Below are 19,934 nucleotides of genomic sequence, written 5' to 3'. Positions count from 1 at the left end.
TATTTCCCTAATCCCATGTACAGTATTCTCCTGTAGCTATAAAGTCACATTAACTGCAATACTGCACTGAGATACATGAGGAGAATTCAATCCTCAAAAACAACTAAACTTTATGCTGACTTCTCAACCTCATTCTGAGACGTCCAATACAGTACAGTACCATAACTATCATTAGGGCTCCAAATAGAAATATTTGTTGCCCTCTCAAGCTACTCCACACTGGAACTAAAGAGCTGATGACTGGCACAAATCAGCATTTTAAATATTTAATGTCAAAAACTTGTAGACCACTTCTTCATTTTTGCAGAGTTCAGCTCGTTTAATTATATAATAGATGACATCAGCAAGTCTAATAATGGAGGATCAATTCACAATAATTATATAATTGGTGACTTTCAAGTTTATTGTTTTAAATACATGTGAAGTCATCCTGCTTAAACAGAATAAATATATAATGTATAGAAAATTATAGGAAAAATCAATCACGGTTGATGCTTCTTTTAACAAAATACAGTATAATAATGAAAAATGACAATGATTTCTATGCATAGTAATTGAGATTAGCCTTCTTCTTGGCTTGGACCTCCATTATGGCATCCATAAAATCTTCATGAGTCACTGTAGTAGCTTGACGACGTAATGCTATCATACCCTGAAATATATTGAAAGCAAACTTCAATGGTGAAATCCCAGTTATTTTTGACTCCTAAATAGCATGACAAAATGCCACAAAGCTTCTCAAATACCATCCCTCATTCTTAGTACTGCATGTGGGAAGCAAAGTGACATTCATCTTCAAGTCTTAATTTTGGTCATAAAACAGATGTTAATTAATAAAACTCATCGCTTCATTCCACTTATATATATTACACTAGTTACTCATTTAACTATTATGCACTGGAAAGTACATATCTATTTTTCTCTTGATTTATACCATTATATACAGTACATACATAACCCATTTTTTTTTACAAATTATTTGTCACAATTAAAAATTATACCCCCACCCTTCCCCCTCAGGTGAATTCAGAATAAAAATGTACACAAAAAGCATGATCACTTACACTAATAAAACTAATAATTGTGATAAAAACAAAATATTGCTTAGATAGGTTGCAATGGAAGGGTTTGAATTTAATTATTCCATTCAAACAGTTCTACTGTGCTCTGTTCTGTCCTTTAATCTCAATAATTTTTAACTTCAACTCCATGACTCCCAGATACCCACTTGAATTTAATTTTCCAAAGCTGGATAAATTTTACCATTAACTTGAAAATCATTAGATGATTAAACCCACATTTTTGGTTGAAAAATAAATTTCTCAACCACAACTGATACAGTAAATTTTTTTGTCCAAAATGTGATTTTAACCAACTCTTCCTGTACAATAATACAATTTTTTTTTTTATAAAAAGCTTATATCAAAAAGATAATAGAATATATGATGGTGCAAACTTACCGCTTCTACACAAACAGCTTTACACTGTGCACCATTGAAGTCATCAGTAGACCTTGCCAATTCTTCAAAGTTGACACATGATGAAATGTTCATCTTACGAGAATGGATTTGCATAATACGGGCACGAGCTTCTTCGTTAGGATGTGGAAATTCTATTTTTCTATCCAGACGTCCAGAACGCAGCAGAGCTGGGTCAAGAATATCCACACGGTTGGTGGCAGCAATAACCTGTGAAATACACAAAGAGATTTTGGCTTTCTAAAATGTTCAATAAAATTTTGAGCCAATTTGGATCCATTCAAATTGGATCAAAATTTTAATAGATCAATAGAACTAGGCGAGTGCAAATGCACACTTGGTAAATGAGGAAGTAGAAATAGAGGACAGGCAAAGGAATTGCCTACATTACAATCCAGTAGAAAGAGGGACAATATAAGAAGACTAAGAGGATATGAAAAAACACAAGGAAAAATTTTTGAAACCTATATTAGTTCAAACACAACTATTATATGAAAAAAAAGGTGAAGCAAAGTATTTTTTCTTTACGAGTATGAGTGATAGATGTGTTGAATGAACTCGAAGAGCAGGCAGCATATGACATAACTACATCGAATATCAAAATAGTTATTGTATGTCATGTCACAATGATGGTGCAATAAATGTAGATGATACAATTCTATAGGAGGCTAAAAACAATGTTATGATGAAGACTTTCAGAATTTGATTGAAACATGTGAGAGAAGGCTGTTAAAAGTGTAAGATGACAGAGTGGTATAAGCATAAAATCTAGGACGGTAGTAGAAATAAGATGTGAGGAGAATAAACAAGACTAAGGAATGAAAATGCCAGGGAAAGAAATGCAATGCAAAATTACAAGATTGGAGTGAAACCATGGTGATTTGAGAATGCATAATAGATGGGTGATGATTGGCAGGAGAAGAGAGTGCACATGAGTAAATCTGCAGGTAGGAGAGGATGTCGGGGGAAAAAGAGTGGTGGAAACAACAAAGAAAGCACAGAACAGGTAAGAGAGAACGGTGCATGACTGGTTTGTAGGGAGTGTGTGTGTTTGTGTACTGTATACGGCAACTCACAAGAACAGCACACCTGGGCTTATGAAGCAAATACGTTCATTTGCGGATTATTGCTGGAATGAAAGATGATCTACTGTGATGCTATATTAAGTTGATATAATAAATGGATGAGCACTACTTAATCTATTTTTTAAATATCTATAATCATCTTTCACTATATTCTCATTTTTTCTCTTGACTGATTCTAATATTCTCTGTGAAAAATGGAAACAAGATAATGATAATACAGTACAGTATAAGGAGTGATAAATGAATATTAGAAGCAAATACAGTACAACTAACACATGTGTCTTAGAATCCATAAGAAATCACACGCACACAAAATTAACACATTTTATATAACTTGAATTAATACTTCATAACAATTAATACATGTAAGGCATTATATGTCTGCATGTTCTAGTTCTGGAGACAGTATCTTAGCATGTGTATATTAACTAACATGTTGAAAATGTTGAAACTGTAAAACAGCAATTATCATAATAAAGAAAGAATATTAATAATGGAACGTTGTTAAAGAAAACAGTACAATCCTACCTTAATATCTGTGGTGGAAGAAAAGCCATCTAACTGGTTAAGGAGCTCCAACATAGTACGCTGCACCTCACGATCTCCAGCTTTCTCACTGTCAAATCGTTTTGTGCCTGAAAGAATTCAAACAAAATTATTACATAGACAAGAAATACAAATACTGGAATATATACAAATGTAAATTTATTCCAATATGCAGAATTTAATTCCCCAGTTTTGCGTTGTTTGTGTATGGAATACTGTATTCCATATACAAATTTAGAATTTAAAATGATATACAGCTTAAATTATAAAAATTAGGAATGGGTAAATTTCAATGTTTTGTTTACAGACACTGAAAAAAGTTAAAAACCATCAAAACTAAAACTTCTGGCCTAATACTAAAAGTATAGTCTCACCAATTGCATCAAGTTCGTCAATGAAGATAATTGCTGGAGCCTTTTCCTTAGCGAGAGCAAAGGCATCGCGGACCAACTTTGCACCATCACCAATAAACATCTGAACTAATTGAGGTCCAGCCAACTTTAGGAAAGTAGACTTGGTCTGTGCTGCACACGCTCGTGCCAGAAGAGTTTTTCCAGTACCGGGAGGTCCATACAGCAGAACTCCTTTAGGAGGTTGGATACCTGCACAGTACCACACAAGACAATTAATTAGTTTTCAATCATTTTAAAATTCACTCTATGTGTATTAAGAGACAATGTTATTTAAAACACAATTATGTAAGGAATGCAAGAGGTGAAATGATTATAGGGTGATATGACGAGACTAAGAAATACAGTATAATTAATAAAGGCAATATGAATAAATGGATTATGATGATAAAGGAAATATAATGAATACAGGGAATATGATAAATGCAGTAAGCATTGTGAATTTAAGCTGGTGTAATGAATACAGACTACTGTAAGGTGGGAGGGAAGAGGTTATGGTGTTCAGTGGTGCAATGATAGTTTTTGGTGTGGTGGTGGTGTTATAATTTTCAAGGTGAACAGATGCAAGCATTATCCACAACACTACAGTCCTCAGTTTCCCCTATCATCAGTTTTGCACTATCTACAAGCATTGATATACCATATATGAACACATTTGCTCTGGTAGGCCATTCAAACAGATTAGGAACAGGATCATACCTAGAGGGACCCTTCTTAATATACATCTGCACCACTATTTACTGTCAAGTATCCCTTATCCAGATATGCTAGCCAGTCTCTCCATTTTATACAACAGCCTTATATCAGGAAGTATCAAATGCATAATAATACACTTAGGTTTACAATCATCCACATTTTTTAATCACTATATAATTTTTTCAAACACTAGAAAATTTAACAAGAGTTGGAGCTTTTATGAAATGTTTAGTGGAGTATATTGGCTAAAGAGTATTGAAAATGAAGAGAAACACGTCATACATAAAGGGTTTGTCCAAATTTAGGTGTAGAGGCCAACCATGTGAAATGGCAGTGTTCGTATACCAAAACTACACAGATCACATTCAAACTATACGGTATATGAATTGTCTACTGTACATGAACATGCATGATGGTGATGGAAGACTGTACTGTATTTATTACCTAGATTTTCAAAGCGTTCCTTATGGGTGACAGGTAGGACAACAGCTTCAATTAGCTCTTGAATTTGTTTATCCAGTCCACCAATGTCGCTGTACTGTTCAGTTGGACGCTCATCCACTTCCATGGCCTTAACCCGAGAATCATACTCAGCAGGCAAAGTTTCAAGGATGAGATAAGAATCTTTGTTCACACCTACCAAGTCTCCAGGCTTCAGTGTTTCAGCATCTACAAGACCAATAACAGGAAGGAAATATGTTTGGCGCGTGGAGGTCTTAATAACAGCACATTTGCCTTTGCGCTGAGAATCCAAGTCCACATTAGCACCGTCCTCCTCACCATACTCATTGGGATCAACATCCAAAATCTGAGGAAATTTCTCTGTGAATTACACATGATTTTAATTTGTTCTATATATTGCTCCTACAATTTACAAAATATTGCTATTAGCAATAAAACATAAATGTGGCAGCTGTCTAATATTTCCAGTTGCCATGGTGTTTGAAGTGAACAGTATGTCAGGGATTTTGTAGATACTTATTGAGTGGCAAGACAAGTGACTAGAAGTGGATAAACATGTGGAAGAGATACTGGAAGAGCTAATATGTTTTTAATACTTTAGGGTAGTTTGATAAAATATGGGAATATAGAAGGCAAAATAAGAGGGGGGGGCCAGGAGTGGGAGAAGAGCAGGAGAGGTGTATAATGTAATTAAAGGAATAAATATTCTATGGGAGTAAAGACAGACAGTATGATACCTCCAGCCTTGACATATGGAAGTGATTCTTGGCCACAGAGAGAGAGACAGTGTGCTTAAGAGTACAAGGACTGTAATTTTTATTTTTTAAAGCAATTTGGGTGTGAGATAGACATAATATAAAATTATGAGGGAATATGAGATGTAGAATGAGTGGAAAGGGGTGAGAGAATGAAGTGCAATATTCTTAGGGGGTATCAATACCTTTTCCTTGACCTATACCCCCCATCCATCCAAAAATGTACAGGTGATCACAATGAATGAACTTACTTTTTATAACACTTTGGTTGTTTTGGATATATATATGTATATGGGGGTAAAGTTATCACAAAATTATAGTACCAATATTAACTGTGTACAGACAACAAAATTAAAAAAAAAAACTGGCATAACCAGTTTAGGAACAGAATGCAACTAATTCTGGTGTGGACAAGTATATAGCAGAGAAACCATTCTACTGACCTCTATGACATTAGATACCAGGTATGGCAATGTCTTGTTGACTTTGATCTTCTCAGAGTTCTCTCTGATTTTGTCTCGCTGGTTCTGGATCTCGTGTGTGATTCTTGTTTGTTCCAGACGCATGATACGAATCTCATTTTCCAAAAGGCGTGTCCTAGAAATTATGTCATCTGAAGACATTGCTCCCACTTCACGCATTGCAGGCTGAAATTAAAATATATTAGTTATGCATTTGTTGCAATCACTAATATTATACATTATTTGGGCTGTTTTTTTATTTTGTTTTGTTTTGTTTTTTGTTTACAATACTTTGTTGTTTTTGTTAAACAACAAAGTATTGTAATTCTATGCAATTTATTGGATTGTATTGTATTACAGTACCAAAATACAAAACACGTACAAAATCTACAAAGCAGATTTGCAAGACTGTGCTATTTATTCCAAAGTAAAAAATATAATTTGTAAATAAACAAATATAATACAGTACAGTGTTATGGTTCTGGTAATAAACTAGAAAGGCAAGCAAGTAACACAAATATAAAATGCAACCCCATGTCTGGCAACTGGATTGATGTGTGTATTAAATAATGTATTATTATTTTACATTTATTGGAGTTTATCTGAAACCCCCAATTTCAAGTACAGGTATTATTTTGATGTTTCTTGCATCACTAAACCTTTAAATATCTCCACTGAAATATCATCACTAAAACTTGAAATATAAACTTGAAAACAATGAGGCAAGTCTCAGATTATGAGCAGTATGGGGATTCAACTATGGGGATTCACCCAGAAAATATCACGGCTTCTTGGATAATTTGTGCTACTTTACCCTGTATAATATATAATTAATAACTTCTTTTGTTGGAGAATATATATACTTTTGGTTTGTATCAAGGTTGTATCATGTTTGAACTACTACTGTATCTGGAGTATACCTGGAGGTGGTTCTGGAAGTTTTTCTAGTCCTTAAACCCAGCCTAGGGACAAGTGTGATGTGATAACTTGGCTTAACAGGCTGATGCTCAGAATGGAGCTATGCTACCTTACCTTACCTTGAGATGGTTTCGGGGCTTAGTGTCCCCCACGGCCCAGTCATCACCCAGTGCTCGCTTGAGGCACTGTTTGCTGGAATGATGTTAAAATAGCTGTGGACCTCTGATTGTACCTATGGCACCTCTACTCTTCACTGGCTCGATTCTGAATTTCATACCATGTCATTCACTGCAGTATGTTGTTATATACTGAGAAAATTTGAGACTTGACCTTCCAGTATTTCTGTTACCGTATATTATGTGACAATTCTCTCTTTCCCTTTCTGGAGATAACAGTTTGAGAGCTTCAAGACAATCCCAATAATTTAGGTGCTTTGTTGTGCCTATGCATGCTGTATATTTTCTCTGTATTCCCTCCATTTCAGAAATCTCTCCTGCTCAGAAAGGAGAAGTAAGTATAGAGCGGAAATCAAGGTATTCAACAGTATAAGTGACTTGTATAATATGAGCATTGTGATGGAATCCCTACATCTGAAGGTTCTCATAATCCATTCTATAATTTTCCTATCTGATGCTATATCTCCTTTGTTATGCTAACTAAACATTAGATCATCTGATATCATTATTCCCAGATCCTTTACCTTCTATGAGACCTGATTAAGTCTTATACCTTGTATTTTAAGTTTTTAATTTTTACCATACCTAAGTATCTACTATGTATCACTTATATACGTGTTATTTTCCATTGTGCAATTGAAGACAACTGATATCAGCTTGCAGTTTTTCAGCATCTTCTATAGAAGTAATTTTAATGCTGATTTTTGTATAGTCTGCAAAGGATGATACAAAGCTGTGAATTGTATTTTTATCTATATCTAATGAGACTGTGTTCTGGGGTATAGTTCAAGCTTTTAACTGTGCTTAAACCCTCCCTAGGAAGCAACTCCACAACAGTTGCCAACTCCTGGGTACCTGTTTGCTGCTAGGTGAACAGAGGTATTAGGTGAAGGAAACGCTCCTAAAGATTTCTCTCCCACCTGCCAATTGAACCCGGGACTCCTCAATTGTGCCGAGGACGAGGCCAACTGTGCTACGAGACCCTACTACTGTGGGATCCAGATAGACCTAGTGCTGCCCCCACCCCCCGGGGGTCCGCAACCACACTCCATAGGTCATGTGAGGGTTAATTATCCAAAGTAATTACCCAAAAGAAAGCATTAAACCCGTAAGTCTATGTATGGAGAGTGTTCAGCTTCGACAAGGTCCACAGTGAGAGCCCTGCTGACGCAGACAGGTCAGGCCCTGGTCCAGCGCAGAGCGCCACCAGTCTAGGTCCTCCCTGCCACACACTCTACTCACGTCGTCATCCTGCAGCATGGGGTCCTGCTCCAGCTTGTCCATTGTTATAGGTCACACACACAGCAGTGCTGGAGCTTGATGGCGGCCGTCACCTATCGCTACACACCCTCGACTTTCATCACTGTAAACATTCTTCAAACTCAAGTATACATTCACTCAAGTATATATATTCACTCTTTACTCCAATAACACAAAAAATATTTGAGGTAAATTTATATAATTTTGAATATCTGTTGTTTCTTGTATTAATATTTTAATGTTTGCGTTAACAGAAATTCGACTTAGTGTACGGGAGGCTGCTGGGTTATACTATGTCTGCTCACTCAACAAACACAACAAACACAACAAAGACTGCAACATGTCTACTGGACTGCTTGTTTGTTGCCACCAACGGCGGAAATTTTAATATACAATTCGTGTGCATTAACAGCGGAAAATAGTTACAAAAAAGTCATACATGGATTAATCTGACCCAAGCTGGGGAGTTGCGTGAGGTCTAACGTCCAAGGATAATGAGTTTACCTAAATTTACCTGAGGGCCTCTAGTATTAGTGGCCTCAATGCGAACAGGAAGCCGGCGGCTTGTCAAAGGTCCACCCCCCATTTGCTCTGATGATCATGTAGCCTTCATGTAGATGATAGTTATTAATTCACGTAATAATATTAACTTATTATTACAGTTACTTATATTATCTGTAATAATAAGTAACTTTATATTAGTTACTTATACTGTCATTTATAGTTACTTATACTGTCATTTATAGTTACTTATACTGTAATTTATATTAGATTTACAAATTCGCATATTAATATTACGCTTTTGTCATATATATGAAGAGCTTTGAATGTTTTTGGGAGAAATGGATAAAACGTCACTTAGACTTCATGTCATTTATCGTTAGTTATAGTGAAGTGCCATTTCTTGCAGCAGCACGGTCGATGCACACCAGAATGGTCCCGGGTTCGATCCCCGGGCAGGATAGACGTTTGGGCAATGTTTCCCCTGCACCTGAAGGCTCTGTTTACCTAGTAGTAATAGATACCCGGTCCGGGTTAGGCAACTGTTGGTGTGTGTTGTATCCTGGAGGTCATTGGATGCCAAGAAGCCTATATCAGGCTTCCTGTTTCTGACTCTGGGAACCCACATCTGTTTTCTGTCAAATACAGGTGTGTTTACATCTAATCTTGAATGTCAATACAATTCATCACTTTATTTGATACAAATTTAGCAAGGACATCCACTCTTACTACGTAATTCTTGCAGTGTAAAGAGAGGCAAACCATAGTAATTGGATATAATTTAATAATGCATTTTGCATAACGTTGAGACAATATAGAATAGTATACGTATTATCCTTAATACGTGCATTATAATGAGGATAATGATAGAATGGATGGTATTCTGTTATTTAATACATGCTAAACCATTAATACATCTACACACAGGATATTCATTACCCACATTTTGGGAGAATATTAATATATGGCTTTTGACCACAGCTAAGTAAGTAATTATCAGAAAAAGGCACCAAGCTGGACCTCAGCTAAGTTATTATACTCACAATCCTCGACCTCTACGATTCTCACTGGGAAGACACGACATTATACCCTGAACATCCAGTGCTGGCTCCTATTAGCCGGGATCTGCTGTACAATTCAGGTAATTCAGGTATAAGTGTGTGAGGGAGACACACGGGTGACGGTACTATAAGTCACAGTACTGTACGGTACTGTGACTTTCCTTCCCGGTTATTGCTGAGATCCGGCAACACCGATTTCATCCCTGGCGGCGTCTTGGGGCATATCTGTGTCGTACTTGACGCATGTCAGCCTAATCTGTGTCGTACTTGACGCATGTCAGCCTAATCTGTGTTGTATTTGACGCATGTCAACCCAATTCGCGTCGTCTTAAAACATGTCAACAGTCTTCGTCGGGGGGGGAGGGGGGGTTGTCATCTCTAAATCACGTCACCTGGTGACACATCAACGGCCATTATGATTGCTACACTATCCTTAGTCCCATTACGGGCTATTCATGCCCGTGCCACCTCTTGGGTGACTTAATTTTCATCCGTCATCAATCTTGGTCCCAGACAATCTGGCAAAGACTGCTTCATCAAAGGGTGCACTAGTTTATAAGAGTTGAATTTGTTTATTATTGAAAACTCACACCCCAGAAGTGACTCGAACCCATACTCCCAGGAGCAACGCAACTGGTATGTACAAGACGCCTTAATCCACTTGACCATCACGACCGGACAAAATGAGGTGATAGCCGAAGCTATTTGAACCACCCCACCGCCGGCACTCGGATGGTAATCTTGGGCATAGCATTTTACCAAATCACCTCATTCTTTGGGGCACACGTGAGGAACACAAATATCACCTCATTTTGTCCGGTCGTGATGGTCAAGTGGATTAAGGCGTCTTGTACATACCAGTTGCGTTGCTCCTGGGAGTATGGGTTCGAGTCACTTCTGGGGTGTGAGTTTTCAGTTGCATATTGTCCTGGGGACCATTCAGGCTTGTTCGCATTATTATTCCTAATTTAGCTAAATTTTCTCACATTCATGTGTAGGCGATGAGTCACAATAACGTGGCTGAAGTATGTTGACCAGACCACACACTAGAAAGTGAAGGGACGACGACATTTCGGTCCGTCCTGGACCATTCTCAAGTCAGCTTGAGAATGGTTCAGGACGGACCGAAAAATCGTCGTCCCTTTACTTTCTAGTGTGTGGTCCGGTCAACTTCACACATTCATGGTTGTCCATTCATATAGCCATTCAGGATTGGCGTTTTCTTTCATAATTTATTCATTCTTACATGATGCCTCTCGGGAGACATCATTTACTAGTGTTACTACATTAATGAGCTACATTCATAAACTCTTTTAACTAAGAGTAAAGGACGGGAGTTTTGGGCCTTCAAAGGTATTACAAGGCATAAGAGTTGATTTATTGGTCTGAGGTCTGACAGGCCTCAGACGCTGATGTAAAGCTTCCAGAGGCTGATGTGCGGTTCTTGTAGTGTTGACAAACAGACCCAAAAAGGTGACGTATGGGCCCCTTCAAAGTTTGGCCCAGGTGGAGGGAAGCATCTTCATCACTAACCTGACAGCATCCATGGAAGTGCCAGGAGCCGACATCACCCCATAGCCTCCATGGCCGTAGTTATGGACTACCTGCAGGAGGCGGGGAAGATGGTAGTTAGAATAACTTCGAGAAACGTTAATAAAAGAATGAAATACCAATAATAAACGACAAAATAAATGTCCAAATCGAGCATATGCAAGATGAGGAACAAGTTTAGAGGTAATGAGTCTGGAAATGGAATAGCCTCACCTTCAGGCTTGTGCCGCTGTCGAAAGTCATGACTTCGTTCTCGACCCTCACAATAGGTCGGTAGGGTCGCAAGCCTACCCACTCCTGCAGGACCTGTGGGAGGACTCGTCATTATTATGGTAGGGCTTGTAGTGGCGGTGGTTGTGGTGATGGTGTTAATTATGGTGATGCTGGTGGAAGTTGTGGTAAGTAATTATCAAAAGAAGGGAGTTGTGGGATAGCTGTCGTAGAGGTGGTAGTGGTAGTTGTTATCACCATATTAGTGTTAAAAACTCTATTAATAGTGTAAATTCAGTTTTGTACATGTGGCCCCGACCAATTCCCAGTCCCCCCCCCCCCCCCCAACAACACTCCCTCCAAAAGGATAGAACCTAGAGCTTTTTATTTATTTATTCTATTATTTATTATTTGTTTTCTTTCTTTATTTTATTCTTTATTTTCTTCATTTATTATTTATTTTCTTTATTTATTATTTATTTTCTTTATTTATTATTTATTTTCTTTATTTATTATTTATTTTATTCTATTTTTATTTAATTATTTACTCTATTGTGGAAGGAAGGTGCAATATATGAACTGTTTTAAACCAAAAAGTTTGTTTGGTACTTCTGAAATACAATGGAACAGAGTAACCATAAACCTAACCTGGCCCTAAATAGCATACTAGGCCTAATTTACCTGAAAGCCACTAGCCTCAACGAGGACAAGAAGCCGGCGGTTTGTCAAAGGTCCTCCAATTTGTCCTGATTTTTTTTCAAGCTGGACTGTAAAATTCAGCACCAAGATTTAGGGTAAAGGGGGAAAGCGAAAATGGGATTGAGGCCTTACAAAACCAGGCATACATAAAACTAATTTCTCCTGATAATTACTTACCGTACCTTTTGTGCTCTTTTAGTTATTAAAGAACACGTGAAGGTAAACCGCTAGGTAGAGTGTGACTTTAACCAAGTGCGCAGTTTACAGTGCCGAAACTCACTTACCAAACTCCAGTAGTACCCACCTCTGCAGCCTTCAGGCTTGGAACCAGTGCCAAGCATCGCTCCCAGATGGCCATGGAGTCGTACTTGTCCACATCTTCCTTGTACGAGTCAAACTGCCTCGTTCCACCCAGCGTGATGTGGTCAAACCCAGGCAAGATGTAGGTGTCGTAGTCCACGAAGTAGAAGTTTTTAACCCACGGCGCGCGCACCTTGAACATAATTTTTTGTTAAATAAGAGAGAGAGAGAGAGAGAGAGAGAGAGAGAGAGAGAGAGAGAGAGAGAGAGAGAGAGAGAGAGAGAGAGAGAGAGAGAGAGAGAGAGAGAGAGAGAGAGAGAGAGAGAGAGAGAGAGAGAGAGAGAGAGAGAGAGAGAGAGAGAGAGAGAGAGAGAGAGAGAGAGAGAGAGAGAGAGAGAGAGAGAGAGAGAGAGAGAGAGAGAGAGAGAGAGAGAGAGAGAGAGAGAGAGAGAGAGAGAGAGAGAGAGAGAGAGAGAGAGAGAGATATCCAGCAAAAGTTCATTGGAAATATCAACAAGGCTGTAATGATTAATCTAGTTTCCAATAAAGTAGTCCATGGCTAAGACTGACCTTGTAGACCTGACCTCGTATGGGAGTGACAGTGAGGTCGTTCACCAGGTCCTTGGCCCCAATGCCCGAACAGTTACACACAACGTCATACTGACCCACAAGCTCCTCCAGGCTCTCCAGGTGTCGGGTCTCAATGATGCCTCCCCGGCCCGTGAACCTGTCGGGTCATGTTATGAATATATTCATGAGATCCTCCCTACTAATGATAGGTTGTTGATGTTGGGCATTAATGACAACAATAGGTGTGACCAATGCACTGAAATTGAGGATAATATGCATATATTTCATTTCTGTAAGCAGAAAGTTGTTCTTGTAAACTGGATTACAGAAACTCTTAAAGCTTTATGTGGACCAAGCATTAGAGTAGATTTAATGAGGGTTTTAATGTTTCATAGTGACATAAAATGCAAGAAAATTAAAAAACAATAATTATGCAATACAATAAAAATACAATTAGGTGGAAACCCATGACTAATTAACATCATATTGTAATTTATTACTACCAATCTGTACTTTGTGCAAGCACGTTTGAAATCATTGCTACAAATAGTCTTCAGATATATTTCGGTCACTCACCAATAACTTTCATGTTAAAATCTAAATTCAATACTGGAAACAACACAATTACTGGAATTTCTTGAGTACATCCATTACAATCCCTCGGTGCCAACTCTATCACTCAACACATACATCTGAAGTGCAGCCAATCACAAGTCTAAAACATCAAGCCTATACATTAGTTCAAAATACCCTATAATAAACACACACACACACATTCGGAGCAAGTATATTTATAATTCAAGGATATGGTTTAAAGGCTTACTTGTTAGTGAGATAGGGCAGGTACCGTCGGCACTCTGTAAGGATGGTGGTCATGAAGGTGCCGTACTTGTGGTGGTGAAGGCGGAGTTCTTCCTCGGTACACAGGCGGTACTCCTCCAGCAGGGGGCGCAGGAACGCGTTCTGTTTAGCACTGAACATTTAGTATGGCTTCCTGCGAATATTTCTATCATGAACTTGGATTTTTATAATGTATTTTAGGTGTTTAATAGTGACTCGGGTGTTGCCCGCCACCCACGATCCCTACATTCGCTCTTGCCCCCCCCCCCTACCCCTGCGACCCCACAGGTGCTCCTGGCTGTCCCTGCGACCCCACAGTCGCTCTTGCCCGCCCTTGCGACCCCACAGGTGCCTAAACACTTACATCAACTCTACCACTTACCCAGATGATCTTGGGATGCTTGGAGGAGAAGTGGAAGCCAGAGATGAGTTTGACGCCAGCACTCGCAGCATCCTTTGAGTTGAGGATATTCTTGTAGAAGTTGTAGGAGTCTGTGAGCCACTGTCTAGTGGGAGGAGGAGGAAAGACATTAAAATACTTGTCTCAGTGGAGAATTAACGAAGGTTTTAACGATAAAGAAGAAAAGAGGCGGGTAATTGGGGTCTATATCCCCGACCCGCCTGTTACCATCCCCGGAGGCATTTACAAGTCACCCTGTAAAGTTGGGTAAGGCTAGTCCCAAGCCTCTGACCTACAACCTCGAACAGATCATTCGGTTTTCATATTCAACCAGCTATAAACAGATAAGGAGGCTACGTCCAAAACAGATAAGGAGGCTACGTCCAGTAATAAAAGATTAGATATATTAATTTTTATATTTAACCTTGTGTAACTGGATGTAATCTTATTTATTTATGATTGGTTGAATATGAGAACAAACATGCTTATGAAAGACTTCTTCCTCATTACCAAAGACACCATGGTCCCCAGCCACACCACCAAAGACTCCATGGTCACCAGCCACACCACCCACCTGGTAACCTCCGGGGTGTGACCTTGGAACTGGAGTCCTGGCCTGAAGATTCCCGCCGCGCCGTCGCTAGTGGTCTCCCTGAGGAACTTATCAGCAATGACGGTGACGGAGGAGCCTGGCGGCAAGGCCTCCTGTAGCAGTGTAGCTGTGGTGAGCCCCACCACTCCCGCCCCCACCACACACACGCACGCCATCACACCTCCACCTCCTGGGCACATACCAGATGTAAGCATTAAACAAAATGTATATTTACGTGAACAAATAGGAGAATATTACATCGTTGATGATGTGAAAGATCAGCAGGCTTGTACAGCGGCCATTGGTGTCTATATATAGCTGGTCAGGTTCCACCAGGGCATGGCCAGATTCCACCAGGGCATGGCCAGATTCCACCAGGGCATGGCCAGATTCCACCAGGGTATGGCCAGATTCCACCAGGCCATGGCCAGGTTCCACCAGGCCATGGCCAGGTTCCACCAGGGCATGGCCAAGTTCTACCAGGGCATGGCCAGGTTCCACCAGGGCATGGCCAGGTTCTACCAGGGCATGACCAGGTTCTACCAGGGCATGGCCAGGTACCACCAGGGCATGGCCAGGTTCCACCAGGGCATAACCAGGTTCCACTAGGCCATGGTCAGGTTCCACCAGGCCATAGCCAGGTTCCACCAGGCCATGGCCAGGTTCCACCAGGACATGGCCAGGTTCCACCAGGGCATGGCCAGGTTCCACCAGGGCATGGCCAGGTACCACCAGGGCATGGCCAGGTACCACCAGGGCATGGCCAGGTACCACCAGGGCATGGCCAGGTACCACCAGGGCATGGCCAGGTACCACCAGGGCATGGCCAGGTACCACCAGGGCATGGCCAGGTACCACCAGGGCATGGCCAGGTACCACCAGGGCATGGCCAGGTACCACCAGGGCATGGCCAGGTACCACCAGGGCATGGCCAGGTTCCACCAGGCCATAGCCAGGTACCACCAGGGCATGGCCAGGTACCACCAGGGCATGGCCAGGTTCCACCAGGCCATAGCCAGGTTCCACCAGGCCATGGCCAGGTTCCACCAGGGCATGGACAAGCGTGTACTTACAATCATTATACTGTATAAGGCGAGGCTGATGCCCTAACCACCGCCTTAACTGAAGGTGGGAGGGACAAGAGATGCACATAGCAACAACGGAATGTTGCAAGCTGACGGTGGCGTGTTTTTTGTTGGAAATATTATCTTTACTAATAATAATACACAGCCATTAACCTTGATATGATGGAATTTGGGTGTGTTTACATGTGAATTCACACATGAGGTTTGATTCCACAAATTTATTGTTATTGTTGCCTCTAGTTTAAAACTTTCCGTCCTGGTCCCACTCTTTCCAAACATAATATCCTTGTCGACCTCGCTAATAATTCTAAGTATCTTTTGTTAGCTCCCTGTCACCCGACACAATGAAATATTATAATTATTATCCTTCAGTCATGGTGATGCCTATGTGCCTGTCTCATTCAAACATCAAGTGCAGAGAAAAGCTATATAGCACTAACTCCGTGTCTCTGACAATGCACGAACAACTAACCTTGTAGATACGCCAACTTAGACGAGGAAGTATAGGAAGTGGAAGGAGATGAAGTAGGTGGTAGTGAGAGGCCGCCTGCCAGAGGAGCACTGATCAGCCCCCGCCGTCGTGGCCTTCACCACCACCACCACCTCCGTCAACACGGTGACGGAGGCGGTGGCCCCGTCCACCACGGTGACGGAGGCCCCGTCCACCACGGTGACGGAGGCCCCGTCCACCACGGTGACGGAGGCCCCGTCCACCACGGTGACGGAGGCCCCGTCCACCACGGTGACGGAGGCCCCGTCCACCACGGTGACGGAGGCCCCGTCCACCACGGTGACGGAGGCCCCGTCCACCACGGTGACGGAGGCCCCGTCCACCACGGTGACGGAGGCCCCGTCCACCACGGTGACGGAGGCCCCGTCCACCACGGTGACGGAGGCCCCGTCCACCACGGTGACGGAGGCCCCGTCCACCACGGTGACGGAGGCCCCGTCCACCACGGTGACGGAGGCGGTGGCCCCGTCCACCACGGTGACGGAGGCGGTGGCCCCGTCCACCACGGTGACGGAGACGGTGGCCCCGTCCACCACGGTGACGGAGGCCCCGTCCACCACGGTGACGGAGGCGGTGGCCCCGTCCACCACGGTGACGGAGGCGGTGGCCCCGTCCACCACGGTGACGGAGACGGTGGCCCCGTCCACCACGGTGACGGAGGTGGTGGCCCCGTCCACCAGGACACCAAGGGCTTAACATATAGGGTACACAAGCTCTCAACACTATTTGTTTAAGCGAATTTTCACCTATTTAAGTTTTTTTTACAGAAAACTGTATTGTATGCAAAATACGTTTGTGCAGTCACTATCACTGCAGTGTATAATAATGAATGAGACAAACAATATCTGCTATGGGGAACATCAGGATAACATAAGGTATAAGTCTTGCTCAATAGATTAAATATATACCATCTTTTCTACGCGATAAGCATACTAGAACACACAGACAGGCTATACAAAACAATATAATAATAATTTATATACCCTATTTATTTATTTATGGTTCCGGAGTACAGTCGGGTTCGTTCTCGACGCACAATCGAGAATTCTGGGTTCGAATCCCGGGCGGGACAGCAACCCGTCCTCGACAAAAGTCCATTACATCCAGCGGTCGACCCCACAAATGCATTTAGAAATTTTTACATGTTGTTCATTCAAAAATGAAATTTTCTCAAATATAAATTAATATTATAATATTTTATCATATTGTGCATATATATAGGCATAGGTTAGGTTAGGTGTTTAGGTTCTGTTGGCGATTTGTAGTACGTGGGCAATCCGTCCTTGACTCAAGTCCGTTACATCCAGCGGTCGACCCCACAGACGCATTCATAAATTTTAATATGCTCTTCATTCAAAACGGGAATTTTCTCAAGTATAAATTAATATTATAATATATTAGCATATTGTGCATATATAGGCATAGGTTAGGTTAGGTTAGGTGTTTAGGTTCTGTTGGCGATTATTTGTATTTGTAGTACGTGGGTGAAGCATTTATAGCGTTGTGATTCGAACAAAAGTCGTCAGTGAAACACTTGTTCCGGATATGTTCGAACGTCAGCAGTTGTGAGTCGTGTGTAAACCGCTTTTCATTCATAAACAGGGGGTTTGGCGGGTGGATGGAATCACTTTTGGATCTTTGTTTGGAGGACGGGCTGACGTGGGTGAAGCATTTACAGCGTTGTGGTTCGAACAAAATTCGTCAGTGAAGCACTTGTTCCGGAAGTGTTCGAACGTCATCAGTTGTGAGTCGCGTGTAAACCATTTTTCATTCATAAACACCTGGGGGTTTGGCGGGTGAATGTTATCACTTTTGGGTCTTTGTTTTGAGGACGGGTTGGGGACAGAAATGGTTGGGTACATTTCCTTTCACTCTGTTCACCTAGCAGTTCATTCATTCATCCATGTTCACCTTATCATCTCAAGATAACCTCAAGCAGTAAGTAGGTGCTCAGGAGTTAGCTTGTTATGGGGTTGTATCCTGGGTGGGGTCAGTAATTCGGCTTTGGGAAGTGGGGGGGGGGGTGACCTTGATAAAAGCCTAACATATGAATACATCCTGGCTTCCTGTCCCCTGATACAATGAATTATTATTAGTAAAAATATGAGCTGGTAAATTGTGCTGGCGCTGCGAATTTTCCACAGCTTTATAGGCAATTTAGAAGGGAAGTTTCAAGTATATGCATATATTATAGGTGATGACCTCGATATTATCTATACAGTGGGTTATCTTGATTGTCCTAACTACATGAGTGAAGCAGCCCGCAGCCTCCACACGCGGGCACAACTGGCTAAGCTGCCGATTCCTCAGTTTATCAGTTTGTTTATCTATAAGAGAGAATGTCTGACTACTTGTCCACAGTTGGAGGCCAGAAGGTTAGAGCTAGTCTCACCAAACTTGGCAGGGAAGGGGGTGGATTGGTCTGGGGTACGAATGAATATATGGCTAAACGACCGGCGCCCTATCTTATCAGTACATATAGTGTTTCCACTGGATACTGAATGAAGATGACAACTTGATTCATATTTGAAGGACGATCATTATCATGCACATAAACGTTATTTCTCTTCCTTATCTATTTGTGTGCATCTTCACCCTGAGTGGCTGGGTTATGATCTAACCTTCACCCTGAGTGGCTGGGTTATGATCTAACCTTCACCCTGAGTGGCTGGGTTATGATCTAACCTTCACCCTGAGTGGCTGGGTTATGATCTAACCTTCACCCTGAGTGGCTGGGTTATGATCTAACCTTCACCCTGAGTGGCTGGGTTCTGATCTAACCTTCACCCTGAGTGGCTGGGTTATGATCTAACCTTCACCCTGAGTGGCTGGGTTATGATCTAACCTTCACCCTGAGTGGCTGGGTTATGATCTAACCTTCACACTGAGTGGCTGGGTTATGATCTAACCTTCATCCTGAGTGGCTGGGTTATGATCTAACCTTCACTCTGAGTGGCTGGGTAATGATCTAACCTTCACCCTGAGTGGCTGGGTTATGATCTAACCTTCACCCTGAGTGGCTGGGTTATGATCTAACCTTCACCCTGAGTGGCTGGGTTATGTTCTAACCTTCACCCTGAGTGTCTGGGTTATGATCTAACCTTCACCCTGAGTGGCTGGGTTATGATCTAACCTTCACCCTGAGTGGCTGGGTTATGATGGTCCATAACAATCTAGCTAGTTAGATCCTTTCACTGTTAGGTTCAAACTCATGCTAGTTATACTTTGTACTGTTTCAACTAAACAAACTTAAAACGAAAACTTCCTAATGCAATTTGTTAAGGTTTTGTTAGTACGGGGAGATGTTATTGTTAGTTTTTGTGGCATTATGTTATTGGCACAGAGGTTAGTGGTGTAACTGGGGAG

At 41.4% G+C, this 19,934-nt stretch overlaps 4 protein-coding genes across 4 annotated transcripts; all 4 read right to left on the bottom strand.

Moving 5' to 3' along the window:
• Positions 1-385: 385 nt before the first annotated feature.
• On the bottom strand, positions 386-8,369 carry Rpt5 (26S proteasome regulatory subunit Rpt5). Its single transcript, XM_045740568.2, has 7 exons — positions 8,230-8,369; positions 5,876-6,079; positions 4,660-5,023; positions 3,484-3,711; positions 3,092-3,198; positions 1,461-1,688; positions 386-652 (listed from the first exon to the last, which is right to left on the bottom strand). The coding sequence occupies exons 1-7, from the start codon at positions 8,269-8,271 to the stop codon at positions 542-544; spliced, it is 1,284 nt and encodes a 427-aa protein (XP_045596524.1). The 5' UTR covers positions 8,272-8,369; the 3' UTR covers positions 386-541.
• A 1,255-nt stretch (positions 8,370-9,624) lies between these two features.
• Positions 9,625-16,667, bottom strand: Daao1 (D-amino acid oxidase 1). The gene is made up of 8 exons (XM_045740576.2): positions 16,530-16,667; positions 14,955-15,162; positions 14,363-14,486; positions 13,964-14,103; positions 13,141-13,297; positions 12,574-12,762; positions 11,574-11,666; positions 9,625-11,413 (listed from the first exon to the last, which is right to left on the bottom strand). Exons 2-8 carry the CDS (start codon positions 15,146-15,148, stop codon positions 11,300-11,302), a joined length of 1,011 nt encoding a protein of 336 aa, XP_045596532.1. The 5' UTR covers positions 15,149-15,162; positions 16,530-16,667; the 3' UTR covers positions 9,625-11,299.
• On the bottom strand, positions 15,204-16,124 carry LOC138364351 (uncharacterized). The gene has a single exon (XM_069323960.1). It carries the CDS (start codon positions 16,122-16,124, stop codon positions 15,204-15,206), a length of 921 nt encoding a protein of 306 aa, XP_069180061.1.
• Positions 16,547-19,735, bottom strand: LOC138364350 (streptococcal hemagglutinin-like). Its single transcript, XM_069323959.1, has 2 exons — positions 19,702-19,735; positions 16,547-17,259 (listed from the first exon to the last, which is right to left on the bottom strand). Exons 1-2 carry the CDS (start codon positions 19,733-19,735, stop codon positions 16,547-16,549), a joined length of 747 nt encoding a protein of 248 aa, XP_069180060.1.
• Between the last annotated feature and the right edge of the window lie 199 nt (positions 19,736-19,934).

The sequence above is a fragment of the Procambarus clarkii genome, chromosome 13 (assembly GCF_040958095.1).
Source record: "Procambarus clarkii isolate CNS0578487 chromosome 13, FALCON_Pclarkii_2.0, whole genome shotgun sequence".
In the NCBI taxonomy this organism is placed as follows: domain Eukaryota; kingdom Metazoa; phylum Arthropoda; class Malacostraca; order Decapoda; family Cambaridae; genus Procambarus; species Procambarus clarkii.
The sequence above is the reverse complement of the archived record's forward strand: the minus strand, read 5'-3'. Positions and strand labels throughout refer to the sequence as shown.

Coding starts and splice junctions, on each gene's coding strand:
- Daao1 (XM_045740576.2), bottom strand. CDS start 15,148: ATGGCGTGCGTGTGTGTGGTGGGGGCGGGAGTGGTGGGGCTCACCACA. Junction 14,104..14,362: donor AGCATCCCAAGATCATCTGG/GTAAGTGGTAGA, acceptor AGTGCTAAACAG/AACGCGTTCCTGCGCCCCCT. Junction 11,414..11,573: donor ACAGCGGCACAAGCCTGAAG/GTGAGGCTATTC, acceptor CGCCTCCTGCAG/GTAGTCCATAACTACGGCCA.
- LOC138364351 (XM_069323960.1), bottom strand. CDS start 16,124: ATGTGCATCTCTTGTCCCTCCCACCTTCAGTTAAGGCGGTGGTTAGGG.
- Rpt5 (XM_045740568.2), bottom strand. CDS start 8,271: ATGGACAAGCTGGAGCAGGACCCCATGCTGCAGGATGACGAC. Junction 6,080..8,229: donor CCATGCTGCAGGATGACGAC/GTGAGTAGAGTG, acceptor TTTTAATTTCAG/CCTGCAATGCGTGAAGTGGG. Junction 653..1,460: donor AAGCTGTTTGTGTAGAAGCG/GTAAGTTTGCAC, acceptor AATATATTTCAG/GGTATGATAGCATTACGTCG.
- LOC138364350 (XM_069323959.1), bottom strand. CDS start 19,735: ATGGACCATCATAACCCAGCCACTCAGGGTGAAG. Junction 17,260..19,701: donor CCCAGCCACTCAGGGTGAAG/GTTAGATCATAA, acceptor CTATATGTTAAG/CCCTTGGTGTCCTGGTGGAC.